This window comes from Boleophthalmus pectinirostris, unplaced genomic scaffold, assembly GCF_026225935.1.
Source record: "Boleophthalmus pectinirostris isolate CB_2022bp ecotype Guang Dong unplaced genomic scaffold, ASM2622593v1 HiC_scaffold_16, whole genome shotgun sequence".
Classification (NCBI taxonomy): Eukaryota; Metazoa; Chordata; class Actinopteri; order Gobiiformes; family Gobiidae; genus Boleophthalmus; species Boleophthalmus pectinirostris.
Window position 1 is genome coordinate 18,479,394 of NW_026571095.1, and position 20,624 is coordinate 18,500,017.

At 40.2% G+C, this 20,624-nt stretch overlaps 2 protein-coding genes across 3 annotated transcripts in view; both read left to right on the forward strand.

Annotated features, from left to right (window-relative positions):
- Positions 1-1,556: 1,556 nt before the first annotated feature.
- Positions 1,557-9,223, forward strand: si:ch211-119o8.4 (somatostatin receptor type 5). 2 transcript variants are annotated; one of them, XM_055152012.1, is made up of 4 exons: positions 1,589-1,657; positions 5,133-5,202; positions 5,773-6,186; positions 7,137-9,223. In XM_055152012.1, exons 3-4 carry the CDS (start codon positions 5,780-5,782, stop codon positions 7,816-7,818), a joined length of 1,089 nt encoding a protein of 362 aa, XP_055007987.1. In that variant the 5' UTR covers positions 1,589-1,657; positions 5,133-5,202; positions 5,773-5,779; the 3' UTR covers positions 7,819-9,223. The 2 variants fall into 2 exon arrangements, with proteins under 2 accessions (XP_055007986.1, XP_055007987.1); XM_055152011.1 differs by lacking the exon at positions 5,133-5,202 and having other exon boundaries at positions 1,557-1,657.
- A 2,223-nt stretch (positions 9,224-11,446) lies between these two features.
- The window catches only part of rem2 (RAS (RAD and GEM)-like GTP binding 2), a 29,087-nt gene continuing 19,909 nt past the window's right edge, over positions 11,447-20,624 (forward strand). The window contains exons 1-3 of the mRNA XM_020935986.2: positions 11,447-11,943; positions 15,456-15,792; positions 16,974-17,047. Of these exons, the coding sequence (XP_020791645.1) occupies positions 11,932-11,943; positions 15,456-15,792; positions 16,974-17,047 (423 nt within the window). The 5' untranslated portion in view covers positions 11,447-11,931. The remainder of the gene's footprint in view (positions 11,944-15,455; positions 15,793-16,973; positions 17,048-20,624) is intronic.

Genomic DNA, 20,624 nt, shown 5'->3' on the forward strand with positions numbered 1-20,624 from the left:
AGCGAACCCAACTCACGACCAGGTGGTGATCAGTTGACAGCTCAGCCCCTCTCTTCACCCGAGTGTCCAAGACACGCGGCCGGAGGTCAGATGACACGACTACAAAGTCGATCATCGACCTCCGGCCTAGGGTGTCCTGGTGCCACGTGCACTTATGGACACCCTTGTGCTCGAACATGGTGTTCGTTTGGACAAACTGTGACTAGCACAGAAGTCCAATAACAAAACACCACTCGGGTTCAGATCAGGGAGGCCGTTCCTCCCAATCACCCCTCTCCAAGTGTCACTGTCGTTGCCCACGTGGGCGTTGAAGTCCCCCAGGAGAACAACGGAGTCCCCGGTCGGTGCACTGTCTAGTACCCCTCCCAAGGACTCCAAGAAGGCCGGGTACTCAGCACTGCTGTTCGGCCCGTAGGCCGACACCACAGTGAGAGACCTGTCCCCGACCCGAAGGTGCAGGGACGCGACCCTCTCGTTCACCGGGGTGAACTCCAACACACAGCGGATGAGCTGTGGGGCAATGAGCAGGACCACACCAGCCCGCCGCCGCTCCCCGCGGCCAACGCCAGAGAAATGGAGAGTCCAGCCCCTCTCAAGGAGTTGGGTTCCAGAGCCCAAACTGTGCGTGGAGGTGAGACCTCCCGCTCAACCTCCCGCACAAGCTCAGGCTCCTTCCCCCCCAGCGAGGTGACATTCCATGTCCCCAGAGCTAGTCTCCATGTCCGGAGATCTGGTCGCCGAGGCCCCCGCCGTCGACTGCTGCCCAGATCTCTCTGCACCGGCCCCATATGGATCCTCCCGCGGGTGGTGGGCCCACGTGAGGACGGCTCCACGTCGCTCCTTCGGGCTGAGCCCGGCCGGGCCCCGTGGGGGGAGGCTCAGCCACCAGGCGCTCGCTGGCGAGCACGCACCCCAGGCCTGGCTCCAGGGTGAGGCCCCGGTGACGCCAATCCGGGCGACGTAACTGGCCTTGCTGGTGTACTCATCATATGGGGCTTCTGAACCGTTCTTCGTCTGGCCCGTCCCCCCGGACCTGTTTGCCTTGGGTGACCCTACCAGGGGCATGAAGCCCCCGACAACATAACTCCCGGGATCATTCGGGCACTCAAACCCCTCCACCACGATAAGGTGACGGTTCAAGGAGGGGAGTGGTACCTCAAAAAACTTTATTTGGAATTTGTTATTGATTAATCATCATGAGTCATCACAATTTCAAATGTATTTATTTATATTAAATTTGTGGCAACACTATAATCTTCTATGGTCTCTCTCTTCCAGGACCCACCAGGCATCAAATGTGTTATCAAAACAACCACTGGCACCAGTTTTCTACCAGAATCACAGTTATAAATATATTTAGCATTAAAAACAGTTAAAAGTGCTGCTAGTTGTAGGTCTTAGAATTAAAAATGGGAGATTAGATTGTAATATAAGATGTAATAAACTAGGCATTAGGCAAAACATTTAGGTAGTTAAGTAGGTAGTATCTTGTGCCTCCTCTTGTACTGTCCCTCTGTATGTTGTACTCAGTATCTTTATGGTGTTACAGGCATGTCACTATCACAGAGATGGGCGTGCAGGTGTGTGGCTTCAGTCTCTTCACTCTGCTTCAGCTGAAAGAGTTCAGAGCCATTCCCAGGAGCACACTGCATACACAGTAAGTCACAACTCATTTCACAACCTTCTCCAGTTCTTGTATTTTCCATGTTTGCTTTGAGCTTCCACTGTCTGCTCTGCTGCACCGGGGTCAAATGGAAACACTAAATATTCATGGGACAGGCTTTGCTCACCTGATGGTACAAATGTTTAGACTTAAAGGGAACATTTTATTGATCTAATGCAACATAAAGTAGGTTATAAAGGGAATGTTGTTGAATGCCTTTCATATATTCACAAAATGCTTGAATTCAATATTGTACAAAATAATATACACAGCAAATTTAAGAGTGTTAATTCAACTCATATATTGTTAATTTTAACACTTTTACCATGTCATATGGGGTCCACAATAAAATTTGTTAAAAACTACACTTCCAAAGTGTAGAAGGCTCAACACTGGTAAAGTGATGTAATGACACTCCTCATAGTTCAATTTGACACTGATTAAGATTAGATTTTTTTACACTAGTGAATAGTGAAAAACTAATAACTCTAAATTGCAGTTTTAACACTATGAAGTAGAAATAGTGTAGAGTGTTCTTCATGTTACACTATTCAACAGTAACTCTTTCTTCACTAAATACAGTATAAATGCTGTGGTCATTCTAGTTCATAATCTCAAATGTAATATAAAGAAAACCACCACAAAATTCCATTTCAACTTAACTTGTATTAAAACAATGCACATCATACAATCAACACAATTTAAACAAGTCATATGACACAATACTGTTTTTGCAAAATCCAACTGACAGCAGGAATTCTCTGTGCCCTCAACAGTTGGTCACAATGACTGTCATTTTTTCTTTTTTTGAAGTTGATTTTTCAATGCAAGCAGCCGATGGATGAATCAAGATCTTGTTTTGAATGGAATTCAGGCAAGATCATCTCCAAAAATGAGAGGAGCATGTCTAACTGTTTGAAACAAGATTTTCTCTCCATTATATAAACATAACAATGTTCATAAGAGAGGCAGTCCTGCTCATTATGAAACATTAACACTGCAGAAACTTTTTACCTCTAGAATCAGTCTTTCACTCTTGGGGTTTCTATTGACACACCCCACATCCATGTTGTAGACAGCTCTTTGAATACAGGTGTAAAGTTTGTGAGAGTCTGAGGAACAAGTGTCTTGAAGTGTTCACGAAATTCAGCCGAGTCAACAATGACATAAAAAACCTTTGTCCTTCCCTCTTCAGTCACAGATAGAAAGGCCGTCCAGGCTCAACCAGCAAGAAATGTGTCCATACCGATCGGTAAAATAAAATATAGAATAGAATAGAATAGAATAAATATAACATATTCAAGTAACCACCTTGCAAAACGGGCTATGCAATATTTAATGAGCCATGAATAAAAATTAAAAAGTAAATATATAGTAAATATATTCTGGTGGCACCATACTCAAGTAAATGTATTAGGTCACCTAATACATTTACTTGAGTCACTATTTACATACAGTACTTTCTTCCCACTGTGAAAACATGAGTACTATTTCATGTTTCATCCTCGCAACTGCATTAACTTTAAATGACAAATCAGATGTTTTGTCCAGTTACTTTTAACTTAAGTTACTTGAGGAGCTTTTTTCCCCAAATACTTTTACTCTTAGCTACTTAACACATTTTTTGGACTTCTACTTTTTAATTAGACTTGAGAAGTATTTTTGAAGTAACATTACTCTTAATTTAGTACAATTTGCTGCTATTTTACCCAATGTAGCCAACAGATTAATGACTAGCTCTCCCGCTGGAAACATTACAAAAGCCCAACACTTATGTAGTGTAATATTCAAAACAGACACTTTTGACGTTAACACTGTGAATCAACAAATACTCATTTTACTTTACAGCACTGTCATTGTTGAATTAACTCTTGACTGTGTTGAAACTTATATGGATTTTCTTCACTTTGCTCACAACAACACCAACACCGTGAATTTAACATTTTTTTATTTGCTGTGTATCAAAATGAAATATTGACAAAAAATTTTAACAACAGCTTATTTATTGTTAGGTTTATGAGAACGTCAGAATTTTAACTTAGAATTTCATAAACAAGCTGATTTTTTTAAAATCACTGACCTGCATCGCTGGAGATTTTACCTCCATCTTAAGAAATTGTATTGAAGATGTTTTAGCAATTTGGAGATGAAAGTTTATTTTAATCTTGTTTTGGGATGTGACAGTTTTGTCTGGTTTGAAGTGATTTTTCCGCTCCACTTTCAGCATTTAAATTAAAGCACAATGCATTTATTTGATGGTAAATCAGAATGCAGGGAAGACAGTCAGAGCCCTGGGATTTAGCACAGACAGGCTGCAGGCTGTGTTGGACCATCATCTACAGTGAGCAGTCAGCTAGTGTTAACATCTCCACCTGTTTTCCATTGCAAATATCAGCCTTACCTACTTTGATGCCTTTTTTTGGATAGTATTTTGGTCACCAGCTCTAGTCTTGGTTTAGTGTCATCTAAAAGTCCCAGTGAAATTACAGTGAAATCTGACATGCCAATCTGACGTGTGTATTGGAGCATAAACTGTTTTTGTCACCAACAGAACAAAAACATGTCATTGCTCTGAACTGATTTTTTTTAAAATGAATGACTCAAAACACCAGTGACCTTTAGTACGATGAGAAATGAGACACAGGTTTGAATGAAACTTGGCCCTGGACAGAGGCAGAGGCACAGATGGATGAATGAATGATTAAATGTTTGTTCATTTGTTCATCCATCTGTCGATCACACAATATCTTGCTTTGATTTCATCTCTAACACAATGAGTAATGATACATCCACCACCATGTGTTTGGAAATCCCTCCAACAATAAAAGGCTCTTACAGAACATTATTAACAGAATATTAGTGTGAATTCAGGTTCGCTTATCATCACTGATACACTTTTAAATCTGACAAGTCAACCATACTTGACTACCTTGATAAATTGCAAAGAAAAAGTGATGTCAACTCAAAATCCACAGTTAAACAGATGATAACTGTAAACAAAACGTGCATAAACTCTCACAAGGTATAAACTGAAGATGGGAGTTTTTCGTTTAGTAAGAAAATATCCAATGCACTGTTCCAGTTAGAACAGTGTATAGAGTAATCAGTGTATAGATATTTTTTTTTTTTTCTCTGAGTTGTGTTTTCTTATTGAATTGTATCCATTCTGAAAATTACTTCTTCAAATTATATTTTTTCAAATTATATGTATATATTTTTTTTACCATTGTGATGTTCAGTGAGTTTTAACAGTGCTTTAAGATTTTTCAAATGCTTTTTTTAAGATGGGGAAGCTCAATCAGTGATTCAAATACACCATCACAATGTCAGTGCGTAGGTGTAGTCATTACAGTTTAAGAAGAATCACTTATAGTTGTCTGCTTACTCAACTCTGCATTTCTGTTGTATATTTATGCCCAGGAAACCAAAAATATTATGAATAGTTTCAGTGTTTTTTCTGTTTGTGGAGATGCTGGGCTGTTTGTTACCTGGTCTCTGGAGAGCTAAGGGGAGAGAGGCCAGCCCCACTGAATCATCAGGTCTGTCAGTCACTGCAATGAGCTCGCAATCTCAGTCTGCCAACTATTATCAGTATGAATAAAACATGGGAGAGAGTTGATTATTAAAATGAGTATGTGTCTATTCACAGTCATTCCTCACCATTTTTCTCAGCTTCGTTTACTCTTCAGACTCTAAGCTTTTTACTAAGATCCAATTGAAAGAAAAAAATGCAGTTGTTTATGCAGTTTTTATATTGCATATAAAATCTTATATCAGTCATGTTTGTTTGCGATGTTCAATATTATGACACAAATTATGATGTGTACACGGTCACTAGACTGTATTTTTCACGTTCCCGAAAAAACGAGTGACAGCAGGCCCATTAAAGTGACAAAGATGATCATGCAATCACAAAATCAAATAAAAACATCCAAAATGAAAACAAAAAACAGAACAAAACAAAAAACCCCAAAAAAGCATTATTTTATTTTTGTCTACATTTTGACTTGTGCTAGTCCCAAGACTGGATAAATAGAGAACAAGGAAAAATTTGCAATCAAAAGAAATCTTATTGTAATCTTGTTCTCTCTTTCTCTCTCACACTAAAGCTTCACCATGCCTGCCATTGTGAACCTTCTCTTCAACGTTGTCTCCACCAACACGACCATCTCATTCCACGTGGTTCTGCCCACTGTGAGCCTAGTGTCCCTGTTGGCGGGTGTGGGGGGACACCTGTTGCTGTGGCTGGTGCTGTTGAGGAACCAGCGCAGTCGTTCTAAGCCCAGTTCAGTTCTGTTACTGAACCTGAGCCTGGCTGATCTGGGCGCGCTGCTCACCCTGCCTTGTGTGCTGCTCAGTGCCAGTTTTCAGGACTGGCAGCTAGGGGGTGGTACTTGTGTGCTCCTGGGCTTCATGACCTCAGTGACTGTTGGGGTGGAGATCTTCAGTCTGGCTGTGCTGTCCGTGCTGCGCTACAGGATTGTGGCGCCACTGACCAGTACACCTGCCAGCCTTGTGCAAGTGTAAGTTATGGGTCTTGAGTTCTTTAGCTTTATTTGTATCATTCACTACACATAAATTGATTTTGTTTGTGCAATTGTGTGTTTTGTCATTGAAAATATTTAAAGGTGCAATGTGTAACCCATCTGTTAGAGGGTCTGTCACCTGCTTGGAGATGTTATTGCTTTGCCAGGAATGTTGCACACTATGGCATTTAACTTATCTTTCTTACATTTATTCAATTACAAGTGTTTTTACTGGCTTTTTATTTACCTTAAAAACATTTATTCTCATTGTAAACTGGCTCACCTCTCCCCTGATCTGATCTGTAACTGCTTCATGAAGCTAGTTAAGTTCAATGCCATTCTACATTCTACGCAAAACATGCCCCATGGAGACAAGAAGGTGATGATGGCTCACAGCAAAATGATATCTGAATTGAGTTCTGTACATCATATCAATCTGGCTGTCTCTCAATGAAAGCAATTGGAAAACTTTACCTTCTGCATGTTTATCACAAACAAACAACATAAACAAACTAATCAGTATTGATGCTAAAACAGACTAAAATACGTCGGCAATATGTCGGCATTGCTATGTTTGGTTGGTTTGGGCACTTTGCCTTTGTCCTCTACACAAATCTCAATACTGCTCTGTGATTGGTCCAACCGCCCAATTAACCTTACAGCAGGCACACACCAAGGTGGATTCTAGTGATTTTGTGAACTGAGAAATATCGCAAGAATCCATCTTGCTGTGCAAAGTTACAGGTGACATAAGTGACACAGTGCACCTTTAAGGCACAGGACAGCTGCTGACTGGGTTGGTCTGCCACAGAGCAACTTTAGCAATGCTACTGGACTACTCAAAAACTTGGATATCTTTTTACTTTTGCATGGTTTTCTTGTGTCTTTTTGGACTTCCTGTGAAAAAATATGATCACTATAACCTAATCTTGTTTCCTTTCTAACAGACTGTGTGCTGTGGTTGCCATTTGGCTGATCTCCATCACCATGGCACTGCCCAAAGTCACCTACATCAACTTTAAGGGCGGTTGCACGTGGTCAGTTGGTCGAGACGAGTGGCTGTTCTTCCTGGTTCCTGCCTTTCTGGTGTACTACGTGGCTCCTCTACTCTGCATCACCATTAACTGTGGGCTCATCATCTCCCAGCTCCACCGCTGCCGGGGTCCCATAGCTTCTCACCGACGCAACAAAAAAGCTACTGCATTGCTAATTAGCTCGACACTAGTTTTTGCAGTTAGCTGGTTGCCTTATTATTCACTCGAGTTTGTTAATGTACTATCACCATATATTATCTCTGAGGGATCTCCTGTTAGTTTACCGGGACTTTTCACTACTACTTCTAGCCCGCCAAAAGTCAAAGCAAGAGTTTCTATACTTTGGGAAGTAGCATCTCTCACTGCTATTCTGTTAGTTTGCTTGGCGCCATGTTGGAATCCTCCGCTCTATTTCCTGTTGTCAAGACCAGCTGTACGCCAACTCCAAGCGCTCCTGCCAACCTTTCTTACCAAGCATTTTAAGAAACCGGTGCAGCACTGGCGTATAGCTCCAGCTCCTCCCCCACATGAGCCACGCCCCCTGCCCACGACCCATTCAATGCCACAGCAAGCGCTCACACATCTGACTCAGTAAAGTGCCCACACGGTAAAACACTTTGTAAAAGAGACATCCGCTCTCCTTTCAAATATGACTCACCAAATCTTGATCTGCAGTGCCATGCAAATGTCTTAGAGAAGTGGGAAGATGCAGTTTAATAGGCGTGTTTTCTTGGTTAAATACATACTTCAAAAATCCTTGTTTTAGTGAAGCGTATGAAGCAGGTTAATATTAGCTACCGAACACAAAATCATTATGCTGTTTATGGATGCAGGGGTCATTCTGCGCCACTGTCCTATCCAGAACATTGAGGATAAATGCCTTGGTGGAGGTCTATATTTCCCAGGAGCTCTGTAAGGTTCTGTGCTTTGATATACTCTGCTTATATTATATATAGATTTTCAGTTGTTTTTTGCCTAATCGAATAATTGAATCTTTCTCCATTTATTTAAATGTGGCCTTGTTTGTGTGACTTCTTGTGTCTGAATTTCATCTTTGTGTAAACAAATAACTTGGTTTTCTCTTTTTAATAGTGGGCTTGCTGGATGTTTAATGCAGGGCACAGTTAGTTGTTTGCTGAGATGGTTCTGTGGTCATAACTACATCCTCTGCTCCTGGCAACACAATATAACTCTCATTCACATACTGTATAATAGAGAATCACATAAACAAAATACTCAACATAGCAATAAAACTCAAGCCAATACCTCAGTTACCATGTAGTTATATAACACAAACGTTTACAGGAAAATGGGATATCAAAGTATATATATTTATTCAAAAATCCAGGTCAGTGAACATAAAAACTCCCAGATGGGACTAACCCTGTGATCTGGTTAGCCCTTTTGGAGACAGAGAAGGTCGTGGTGACAGAAATAACCCATCAGCGCAAACATAAATCAAAGTCTCGAAGGAGCTTTTAAACTGCCCTTCCCCATCTGCAATAAAGCAGGCCTGATTAAGCACCCAATACTTTACACTGTACTTCCAGACCACCAATATACATCTAACATTAGCTGTGCATCTCTGTAACCTCATTACAAAGCCACAACCATATAACATGGCCACATTCCAGGAAGGTTCCTGAAGTTTGCTGTGATGGTGTCATACGATCTGTGTATTCATTTACCAAATAAGAGGGCTTGGTTTTAAATGTGCACTGTGTGGATTTTCTTGCCTGGCATCCAGAATACACACTTCTTCAATACTTCACGAAGATGTGTCTGGTGAATCTCACGCATGGTCAGTCTGTATCAAAACAAATATTGCTGCACAAGGGAGAAAAAGATAGGAAAAAAATATCACAAGGAAGGACACTGTAAAATAAATGAGCAAAGCATTAAAGTTTGTTCATCTGTAATTTTGTTTGTAAATGATGTGTGCCCTTTTGTTTCACATGCATCATTGAAACGCCACATTTTAATAAAAGTGCTCTCTGTTAAGCTGAGACATTGATTCAACTGAGTTTTACGTAGGCATCAAACTACATTTAATGAATTATATTCCTGAATTAAGTACAATTACCAAGTTTTTAGACTAACTTGAATTAATGAAAAATCTGGTGCATCATATTGAGGTGGCAGGTTTATCTAAGGATGAAGAACTAAAACAATAGTCTTGGTATGTTCTCATATCACCTAAATCGGGCTCTTCTAAATCTGACTAAAGCTCTTGGCCGACATCAAATTACAATGACATGTGTGTCCTTGTGTGGAGAGGTTTCCTGACTTATGACATGCATTAAAACCTAGTGCCTTGCTTTTCTTTAGTACACAGGGATTTCAATACAATCACATCGGAAAAGAGTGGCATGGGACAATTTGGTTGTAACAAGTCAAGGCCATCCCTGACAGTGATTGAAGGAGTGTATGGGCTTCTCACAGTCGCCAAGGACCGGCAGCATAATAAACTTGGAACGAAGCTGTAATTGGATTTTTGTTGTCAGGCTGTAAACCGATCTGAAGCGTCGATTTAAATGTCTTTCCAAGTTTTGCATTATTTAAGTTGTGAAAGACAAGACCTATGTAGCATGAATTTGAATCTGACACAAAATACGACTGAAATTTCCTTAAATTTTCAGCTTTACGTGTTCGAAAGCTGTGTGACTTTGATTAATGTGCAATGGATTTCCTGACCTTGCTCCCGCTGTCTTATTGGTATCTATAAATCTTGCTTTGCTTACTCTGTGACCTCCATCCTAGCCTGCACCTCTGAGTGTTCTAATCACATTTGGAACAGTAGCCTTTATTAATTGGGGGCACCCTTTTAGTTATTTTTCTTGTTTCGTTCTCACCAATAGCATCTTGGTGCCTCGTTAGACCAGTTATCTTTGTCATCTGTCTGCTCTCTGATCCTTCTCTCACAACAGGACCATTACATCCTGATGAGACTTAATTAAGACTAGCCCTGTCTTAAAATACAAGGCGAGCACAGCGGCAAACCTATAGAGAGGTTTTTTCCCATTTGTACGCAGTGTGTCAGCTTTGTGCATGTGACAGACAGGGGACGGGTGCTGTGAGGCCATGATCTGGAGAGAGATTATAATGTACATACTGGTGGCAAGAAGGTTATTATAACAGATGGGTCTTTTTTTCCCTCAGATATAGGTGAGAGCTATTGATTTATTTGTGATGCAATATTTAACAGCCTTAAACGCTATAGCCCAGGGAAAGAGGGACAATTTGATAAAAGCAACACAGTGCAATGATGCGGAGCTATGGAGTAAAGTGTGATTTGATGAAAAAATATAGCAAATGTTTCGGGCTTCAGTCACATTTGAATTTCAGGATAAATAAAGCTCTTTGGGTGTATAAAAGGTAATGAAATTATTCATGAAATTAACTTTATTGATGCGGGTGAATGGAAAAAGCTGAATGCTTTTAAATGAAGAGAAACATCAGTTATTACCACAGCTGAGGTTGTGGTCACAACTCTGCGGTGTGGACTTGAAGGTATTACACAGCCAGACCGTGGAAGGATCGCACTGTGGAGCTGAACATAACAGTCAGGTCTAGTAACTGCACTGATTTCCCTGATGAGAATATGACTGCATGTGGCTCTTCCATGCTTTCCGTCCAAAAGTTTTGCCAATTCACTAAAATTAACAGGGGGTGGGGGGAATGACAGCTTGCTCTGCTCACTGCACCAGTTACACAGCTGAATATAAAGTACTAGATCAATACACGAACTTTGCAAGTCAGCATTGTTGTGGTACCTAGTTTGAAAATAAAAAGACTAAGAAACAAAAGTAAATAAAATGTATATGCAATTTATATTCTCTATAAGTCGTATAGTTACACATTTTTATTTTTATTTTTTAACAAATAGTTAAATGCTTAAACAAGATAGTTCCAGGTAAGGTGGGCGTCAAAAAACCTAGTTCAACCCAGTTTCTGCTCTTTGGCTGCCCCTAGTGGTTACACTGTGGCACAACATTTCAAAACACGGGTTCTGACAGATTCGGACGACGGTAGAATTCGGAGTATTTTCCAAAAAACGACCAGTAAGCCTTTAGTATTTCCCCTGGTGCAAACAATACACATCTTGGCTCTCCTTTGCCTATACTCTGCAAAAACACTGGTGGCTTCTTACTGAAGGGCGCACCCCCTCACGCACACGGCGATGGAGAGAGAGCACGAGAGGAAGAGAGAGAGGAGTGGGGAAAGGTGCAGGTGCTGAGTGGTGGAGGTGGGAACGAAACGCGCTGGCGACTCTATGTGGCCACTGGGACCTCCACAAGCGGACGGACACGCGGGGCAGGTGACGTGCCCATGGCTCTTTTCGCCCATCCAACCACAAGTCCATGCCATACTGAGACCACTCAGGTGTAGCATCCTCTTCAGCAGCCCTCCTATTACTACAACTACCTACTCTCATTGTCCATGTACTGCACCTCCCTTCGCTTAGCAGCTTCCTCCTCCTCTGCAGCGCCAAAAGCGGACTGTCTCTTGTAGCTACGGGAACATTGTTGTGAGCGATGCTGTGGAGAAAAACGTGCTCTTTGTTTATGAGGCGGCTTGTGTTGCTAGTGCCGTTGTAAATGTGCGCACAGCGGGGCTACAGCCAGCACAGATGACCTGAAGCAGGGAGGGAAAGGCGCTTCCAACTACAGCACTTGTTCCACAAAGAGAAAGACATATTTTCATCACCATGACTGACCAGGTAAGCAAAAACAAACATGTACGCTACCTTTATTTTACCATACACTCCTTTGGTCTCTCATTATTTGCATGACTTGCCTGTACATTTTAGTAATCAGTGTTATTCATGTACTATTTACCTTAGCTTGAAACTGGGTTGGGTCTTTATAGACAATAACTATGATACAAATACGAACATGTTTTCCTTTAGACAAAAAATAATTATAGTGTAGACCTCTACTAAGGCATTATGTTATCCCAAACTCAGACTAGATTCAAACTAATTTATTCTCTTTTGTAAAATAAAATAATTGTGGGATGATTGAATAAAAATGGAATTCACAAACTAAGCTAAATGTTCTTGAGATTAATGATGTTAATATTTTAGTCTGTCAGAATGGGAAAAAATACTACACAAATAAATAGTGTCACAGCACACTTCAAAGCCTCACACTGCCCTATCAAAAATACATTTGTGTGCTGCCAGACAGTTGGAGATGGTTATCCAAATTGGCTTGTAATGATTTGTTCAGAACACCTCATTCCTCACAGGCTTCATCATTACAACTCATCTGCTGTGGTCGAAAAGCACAACTGATTGATGTAAGTGATCTGCATTGTGCTAAGAGACAAGAGGGAGAAACATAGACTCTCGTAATTAAATTTGTATTAAGCTGCAGTAGTTTGGCCCAGTTTGTGCAAAGCCTATGAGACCATGGGCAGATTAACCTCTAACACTGGATTTCAAGCTGTGGTGACTGCTCTGTCTCCACATGTACTGCTCCCGTGAGCCCACTGACAATGAAGGCCATGCGTAATTGATGAGCTCTTTCAATTAACCTAATTGAGCAATGTGAAACCACCAGAAACACTGTTGAATATGAACTGTGTCTGAGTGCGGCTGGAATGAAGGGACACACCCTAATAACGACCACAGCAATTTTGATTATTTTATTTCATTTTTAATTTTTAAATTTTTTGTTAACAGCAGTTTAAATGTATAAATGTAAAAAGCGTATATTTGTGGAGGTGGCACATCACGATTCAAAGAAAATATAAAAGTTAAAACCATACTTTGGGACATTCTGCATGAAGGTGGAAAAGGTTTTTGCCACACTGTAAAGGATAGCTGAAGCAACTATATTTACATAGAAAGAAAAATATTTTATTTATTTTTTTAATAAAATGAAAAAAAAAAAAAAAGTGTAATTGTACTAAATGACATACAAAATACAGGGGGGATGTAAATAAGAACCTAGAAATATCTAATTAATTAAAGAACATTAGTTTATTTAGATACTGATGCATTTTCCAGTTATGATAGTTTATAATATGTTGTGCAACAGTCCTATTATATTAAAAAAAAATATTTTGTGCAAACACATTTAGTCCTCAGTTGTCATGCTTTTCATTTTTATTTTATACATCTCCATCTATTATCCCACAACATGTGACACTTGTAAACAGTTGTAATCCCACTACTGAGCTACCTTGATGTGACATTATATTGTTATGTGTTCTAGTTATTTTCTATAATGAACTCCTATTACTCTAGTCAGCATTGGCACAGACTGAGATATCAGTCCAGTCACACACTCATGCATACAGAGCCCAGGGGTGCTGCTGCTGGAAGTGGATTAATTGCCATATTAATATTGATGAAGGTTGTCTTTTGCTGACCTGTTGTGGCTTCACGCAGCTCTGCAAAACACATGATCTTTTGTTTTTATTTTTCACGCTTGTAGAAACATTGCATACTGTGGTAAAGCAGTTGTGGTCTTGACCTATTTGTATGTCAATTCATGCTGCAATGCAATCACTATATGGTCGTTCATATATGGCAAAGCATAGAGCCATCTGAGTGCTTTATTAAGCCCAGCTGGTAGCTTATTTCTGCTGTCCTTACAAAGTATTTATGCTTCACTGGCACCATCTTAATGTGTTCGACAAGGCCATACAATATAACTTTTGTATTATCATGTTCCTGACATCATATCCACAGAAAGGAGATTTGTGGGCTCACATTATACAAGTTAAACTATTGATACTTGAGCTCTTAATGCTACTGCCTGTCTATGATACATTGAGATGAGATGAGGTTTCACACTGATATTCTCTTCATTAGAACTATAGTTTTTATTCCAGTCTTTCTTAACTTTATACAACTTTATACATTAACATGTACAATTTTAAACAGAAAGAAGTGGTTCAGACTACCTAAGATCACGCTTACCCACTTGGGAGTGACCTCATGTAAGCCTACTGTGTTTTTCAGTCATTTAGCCAGTATTTAAAGACAATTTAAATCTGTCACCTGGACAAAGGTTTTAGAGTCAAGATGTTTCACCACTTCAAGTGGCTTCTTCAGTTCTGATCAGATTGCTAATAGGTGTGAGATCACCCATTAGGGGCCTACACAATTATGCTAAATATGACTCAGGAACAGTTCACACTTAGTGTAGCTAAATAGAACTAACTAACAAACAGAAACTGTAAACAAATAGGCATATTAGTTTCAGTGTAGCTCCTCCCTTCAGACAGATATAAGACAGTGTCCCTCCAGCCATCTGACCAGAACTGAAGAAGCCACTTGGATGAGTGGAAAAATGTCTTTGCTCCAAAACCTTTGTCCAGTTGACAGATTTTAATTTTTCTTTTGCTATTGATTGTACCTGGATAACTGAGGGATTACTCAGACATTTAGTCAATAGTTTACATTTTCTAGTCAAAGGTACCCTAAGACACATTATAAAAGATGTAAAATGTACTAAAAACATTTAATATTTATATATGATTCAATTCTACATTTCTTTTCAATCTGTTTTCTGAAATAATGCCAAGGACCCCCAGATAAGTGCTCATGTACCTCTAGAGGTTTTCCCTGACTGGGAAACACTGTTGTACATCATTTTACACAGTGTTTTAAAACACTGTCTGCGCTTCTTTATCTACAGTTGTTCAGGTCCACCTCATACTGCCACCTCCCACCTCCTGACATGTCCCCAGACCCCAACTCAGATAGGTCTACCTCTGACACATAGAGCGTCTTCATCAACATCTTTGCTCTCTGTTCTGTTTCTGTTTCTGTCTCACCTCTACTGTTATCACCTACCTCCCCTTACACACGGCAACACTCCCCTCCCCCCTAGTTATCCACTGATAACATTTACCAGGACTGTCACTGGATAAAGGTGAATAGAAGGAGCAGGATGGCTTCAGTCACTAGTGTCCCACAGTGCTTCTTTGTTATACTAGAAATACATATTACACTGTACATAGGCTTCTCTTCTGTAAATAACCTGCTTTTGTGATTTAAGGAAATGCACATAAAAGAAATTAAATGTTATAACTGATATAGCTGAATAATTTAAATGATCTTTAGTGCGGGTTGATCTTGTTCTGACCAAGACTCAGTTTAGTCTTGGTCAAATATTGTCCCAGTTTTGGGTACTCTTTCTCAGCCATTATTAATGTCAGTGGTAAAATCAAATTTTATTTATAAAACTTAAACACATTTCTTGCCTTGTTTTTCAGTACAGTATGTTTTTGACTGCGGCCCCGCCCCTGCGCAGAGGTAGCACACCCTTACCTGTCAAACACCAGCTGAGGAGAGAGGAGGCTGTGTCTGAGGACTGTGACTGGATCCCAGGTCTGGAGGAGCCTGCCACGTTGCCTATTACTGAAACAGCGGTGCCTCGGGAGGAGTCATTTGGCCAAACGGCATCTGCCCAGCCAACATACCACAGTCACGGAGGGGCACTGCGGTTAGTGCTGCTGGGACAGAACGGAGTGGGCAAATCATCACTGGCCTTATCTCTGGCAGGACAGTCGGACCGGTCCCTCTCCATAGACTCTGAATCACAGGCATGCGGTAATGGCTCGCACTGGGATGCACTTAAGCTGACAGCACACATCTGGGACAAATTTATGTCATCTTTCATTATTCTGATTTTGATTAAATAGCATACAAATACTTCATTCATAATTCACACACACTTAACTAGAGTAACTTTTTGGGGAGTGGAGCCATCCATTGCTATTAGTAAATATTATTTTAGTCTTAGTAGTATTGACATTTTTCAACTCAATCAACGATCCAAAAAAATAAATGTGAAATGTTTTTCATTCATAAAGTTTGAGTTGATAAAGTTTGTCTCACACTAGTTTTAGAGTTATCTTTTTAGACACGTTGGATAGAAGTAAATTAAGGATTTGGTTGTGTTGTCAATAATCCTGAAAAAAACAAAAAAACAAACAATAAACAAAGCCCATGCAGACAGGAGTGCAAAAATACAAAAAGGCACTTGAAAATTCACATGAAATCTTGAGAGGAGCAAAGCAGTTGAAAAGAACATTTTTGAATCCATCTGCATATTACACTTTACCTTGAATACATACTCTATACATTCATAAAATATACATTACTTCTGCCTATACATGGCATCATAATGTTTTCATTGCTTTCATTGAGTCAAGGCTCCATGCTTTATTTAACAATGTGCTGCTCTATTCTGGGATACACAGTGTGAGCGAATGTAGGGGAATGCTCTGTGACACCTTTTTCTATTATCACCTCTATATCAATTCTAGGCAGCTCAGAACATCTGTTTTAGAGCCACATCAGACACATGGGCGAAACAACCGACACCTGCTACCAGCAAAAATGAGCTTTCACGTTTAAAGTGAAGTGAAACCAGCACAGATGTAGTCTTTCTATCATAAGCCCTCCTAAATGAGTTTCCTGTCTTGCGTAGCTTTTAACAAGTTCACATTTTCCCCAAATATTGCGCATATTTGATCTTGATTAGCTAATTTATTTTAGTAGGATTGCTTTTGTCAGAAAATATTCCGAAAAATCTCATCAGGAGGCAGAACTCATCATCACAGTTTCAAGTTGTTATTCCTCTAGGCAGTTTTCTCAAGGACTATCAGGCTTTTTATCACAGGACTGTAGTAAATTGTAGTGCCACATATGAATTCACATTACTGTCTGTGACCGTCATGGTGTCAAAACGATAACATTATTTTGATGTGTGTCATGGATGTTTGCAGGTGAAGGCTACGAGTGCTCGGTTACAGTGGATGATGAGGACAGCAAACTCATTGTATATGACAACTGGAAACAGGTGAGAAACTCCCCTAATTTTAGAATTTAAAGGTAAACTATGTAACTTTACTGGTAGAGGATCTGTCACCTGTTTGTCTAAATAGAGATGTGTACCATAAATTCCGAACTATAAGCCACTACTTTTTTCTCACACTTTAAACCCTGCGGCTAATAAAAGGATGCGGCTAATATATGGACGGATTCTTTGTCCATTTATGTATATGGTCTATGGTTTCGTAACACAGCGGATACTCGCAGCCTGAATGCAGAAAACGCCGCTGCCTGTGTGGGTAACATTTGGATCTAGGGTTAACATGAAGTTGCTACACTAGTTAGCGATATTGTCAGTGCTCTCAAATAGTTTATCACCGTGTGATAAAATAAGTTATGATGCTAAATTAACATTAGTGAGGGGAATATGTCTTACCTGTATGCCTGTATGTATGATGAGAAGAAATGTCTCAGACTTCAGACATCCACTCATACCTGATTGATAGAACTAGCCCTACCCCCAAGAGCCTGAAATCTGCTGAAATCCTCCAAGACACTGACATGATACAGACAGGACAGCAGCTCTTTCTGCAGGAGATATGCGCCTTAGAGCGCGGGGAGGGACGGGAGTGATGTGCTGAGGAAGATGCTCATTTGATTGTGTTTTGAACAGTTATTTTGCGCTTCATACACACACCCTCCTCATGGAAAACACACAAAGAAATGCAGATGATGGAGCTTTTTAGTTAACAGCAATTGATGTGGCTGTGGAAGAAGGAAACAGAGCTGCTACACATGAGCTCGACATCAGTGAGTCGATGGTGAGATTTTGGCATTAGCAGCGTGACAAACTCACTCAATGCAAAAAAGACGACAGAAACTTTCAGAGGCGATAAAAGCAGATTGCCCGAACTTGAAAACTTTCTTGAAGACGTGGACACCTGTGGGCTTATATTCAGGTGTGGCCTGTATATGTACAATTTTAAAATTTTGTTAAAATTTAGTTGATGGGGCTTATATTCAGGTGTGCTCAGTAGTCCAGAAAATACGGTATATATTTCTTGTTTTGCATTTATTCAGTTACAGGTGTTTTTATTCCTTAAAATACCTTGAAAAATGTATTCTTACTGTGCACAGGGTCGATTTTTCTCACCTGTAACTTGGCGTGCTTGTCCAGTTGGAGTTGTTAATGCCTTACTGTGGGACACGTTAGACAAGCAAATAACATCTCCATGGAGACAGGCAGGTATCAGACCCTTAACCAGTAAAATTACTAGAGCCCGACCGATATGGATTTTGTTGTGGCCGATATGATACCGATATAATGATAGTTGGAGCTGCAGATAGCCGATATAATCACCGATATATTTAGTGATGTAAAAATTCACTGTAAATCTTGAATTATTTAAAAAAAACTTAGGTTTGGCTCTTGTGGATTTTAAACTGGGTTTATTTAGGCAACATTTATTGTTATTCTGCCTCTTTACATGAAATGTCATAGGACTAAAGCAGGTCTAAGGCAGGTCTAAAGCAGGACTAAACCAGAACTGAACCAGCACTGAAAAAGCACTAAACCAGGACTATAACAGATCTAAACTATGTGCAAAACAGAACTAAACCAGAATTTAACCAGGACTGAGTGTCGGGACTCGGTCTCTATCTCTCTCCCTCTCTCGACCCCAAGATTAGTCCTGGTTTATTTATTTTATGCTGAATATATTTTTGCAAGTTTTTTTTTACACTATGCACACGCAGAGTTTTGAAGGTTTCGTTTTTAGCCGCTGCCGCTGTCAAACTACCACGAGTCTGCACGCGGCATGAAGAGAAAAAAGTGAGAGAAAGAGAAAACACGGCTCCCAATAAGGATCAGGCTCCCGTCGTTCGCTTCAAAGAGCCGGATCTAAGAGCCGCTTCGTTCGCGAACGACCCATCACTGCTAGCGAGTAAATAAACAATCGCTATTAGCCTTTAGCCGTAAATGCTGCGTGCCGCGGTAATGAATAATATGCGCAAATTTCATCATTCACACGTCTATTCACATCTCATTTACATATCAATGCAGGTACAGTAACAAATATATGGCCAATATAGTCACTTTACAATAGACCAATAGAAAACGGCCTATTTATGTGTGGGAGCTACAGCAGCTAACCGCTAACCAAAAACTTGCTTCAAAGTCGACATATTTCCAACACTCACCGCTCACACAGGCTTCTCCTCACATCACAAGTCTGCACTAATAAATGTCCTTTTAATCCAGACTCAAACCGATTGTCCGTAAAAAGAAAATAATCCCAGTGTTTGGATCTGTGTCTGCGGATGTAAACAAACGCACGTGACTCTCACACAGACAAATGACTCCGCAGATAAATACTGATGCGGAGCTACATATTTGGACATTTATCTGACTGTAAATTGGATTAAATGAACATAATGTAGAGAGTCTAAGCTTTATAACGACGTATAACATGCCCACGTGAAATATCGGCCCCTATCAGCAAGTATATCGGCCGATAGCCGATATGCTTCCAGGTGCTCAATTCGGCCGATAATATCGGCCAACCGATATATCGGTCCTGCTCTAAAAATTACACAGTGCACCTTTAAACCAACAATAGTCATTTATTTAAGCCTCTGTTAAACTTTATTATGATGTTTTCTGTGACCTGGGCAGATGAGGTTTAGAAGCTTTCACTGTCCTTTTCACTGCTTTTGATGATGTCAAGCAAATATTAGACTTTTGTGCCATTTCACTTTTGCTAATTCTTAAAGGGTTCTTATCAGTGAGCCATGAAAATGTGTTTCTATGGGCCTTAATAGAACTCTCCCTGGACATTGGTTGCCATCCTTATTCCATCAGTTTGACTCTTTGGTTGGTCGTAAAAAGCCAGAGAAATTTACAAAGGAAATAAAGGACAGACTCCACTTTGAAATGATATTGACTGTGAACCCACAAACTCTTTTTAGAGAAGCTGATAAAAACTCAAAAAACTTTACCCATAATTGGCTTTAGAGGAAAGATTGCATAGGCCTTCACAGTAGTATCAGTAGTAAGGAAGAAAGCAGCAGATGTCCTTACTACGATGCGTGCTTGTGTTCTTTTATTAAACATAGTGGCTAACCTTCTTGTGTTACTCCTTTCATGTTTCAAATCAGTAATGAAAAGAGAATTCCCAGCGAGGCCCAAAATTGCGGGTGTTATGCATCATCGTTCCTTTGAGCTGAATGAGGATGAGTTAATACACCAATGGGAGTCATTTTTGTTACATTCTTCAGCAAGTAGTGAACTGGAAGATCTCATACTCAACCCCATACCGTGGCATTGTGAGTCTTTCAAAATCAGATGAAATTCTGTGCACAGCTATCTTAATTAGTGTGAAGGGTAACCATTTCCTTTCACTTGCTATCCCAGATGTCCACTCCTCTACAGACCCTGCCCTATGAGATTAAATTATTCACACAGTTCTATGTAGCTTAAGGGAAATGCATCCGAAAGCCTGGTCCTTGACTTTTTGTGTACACTCTTTTCCAATTCACTGCCCGTCTGTCGGTCAGCTCTCCTCTCACAGCCACGTCTGTTCATTTGCTGCTGTCTCTTTCATGCG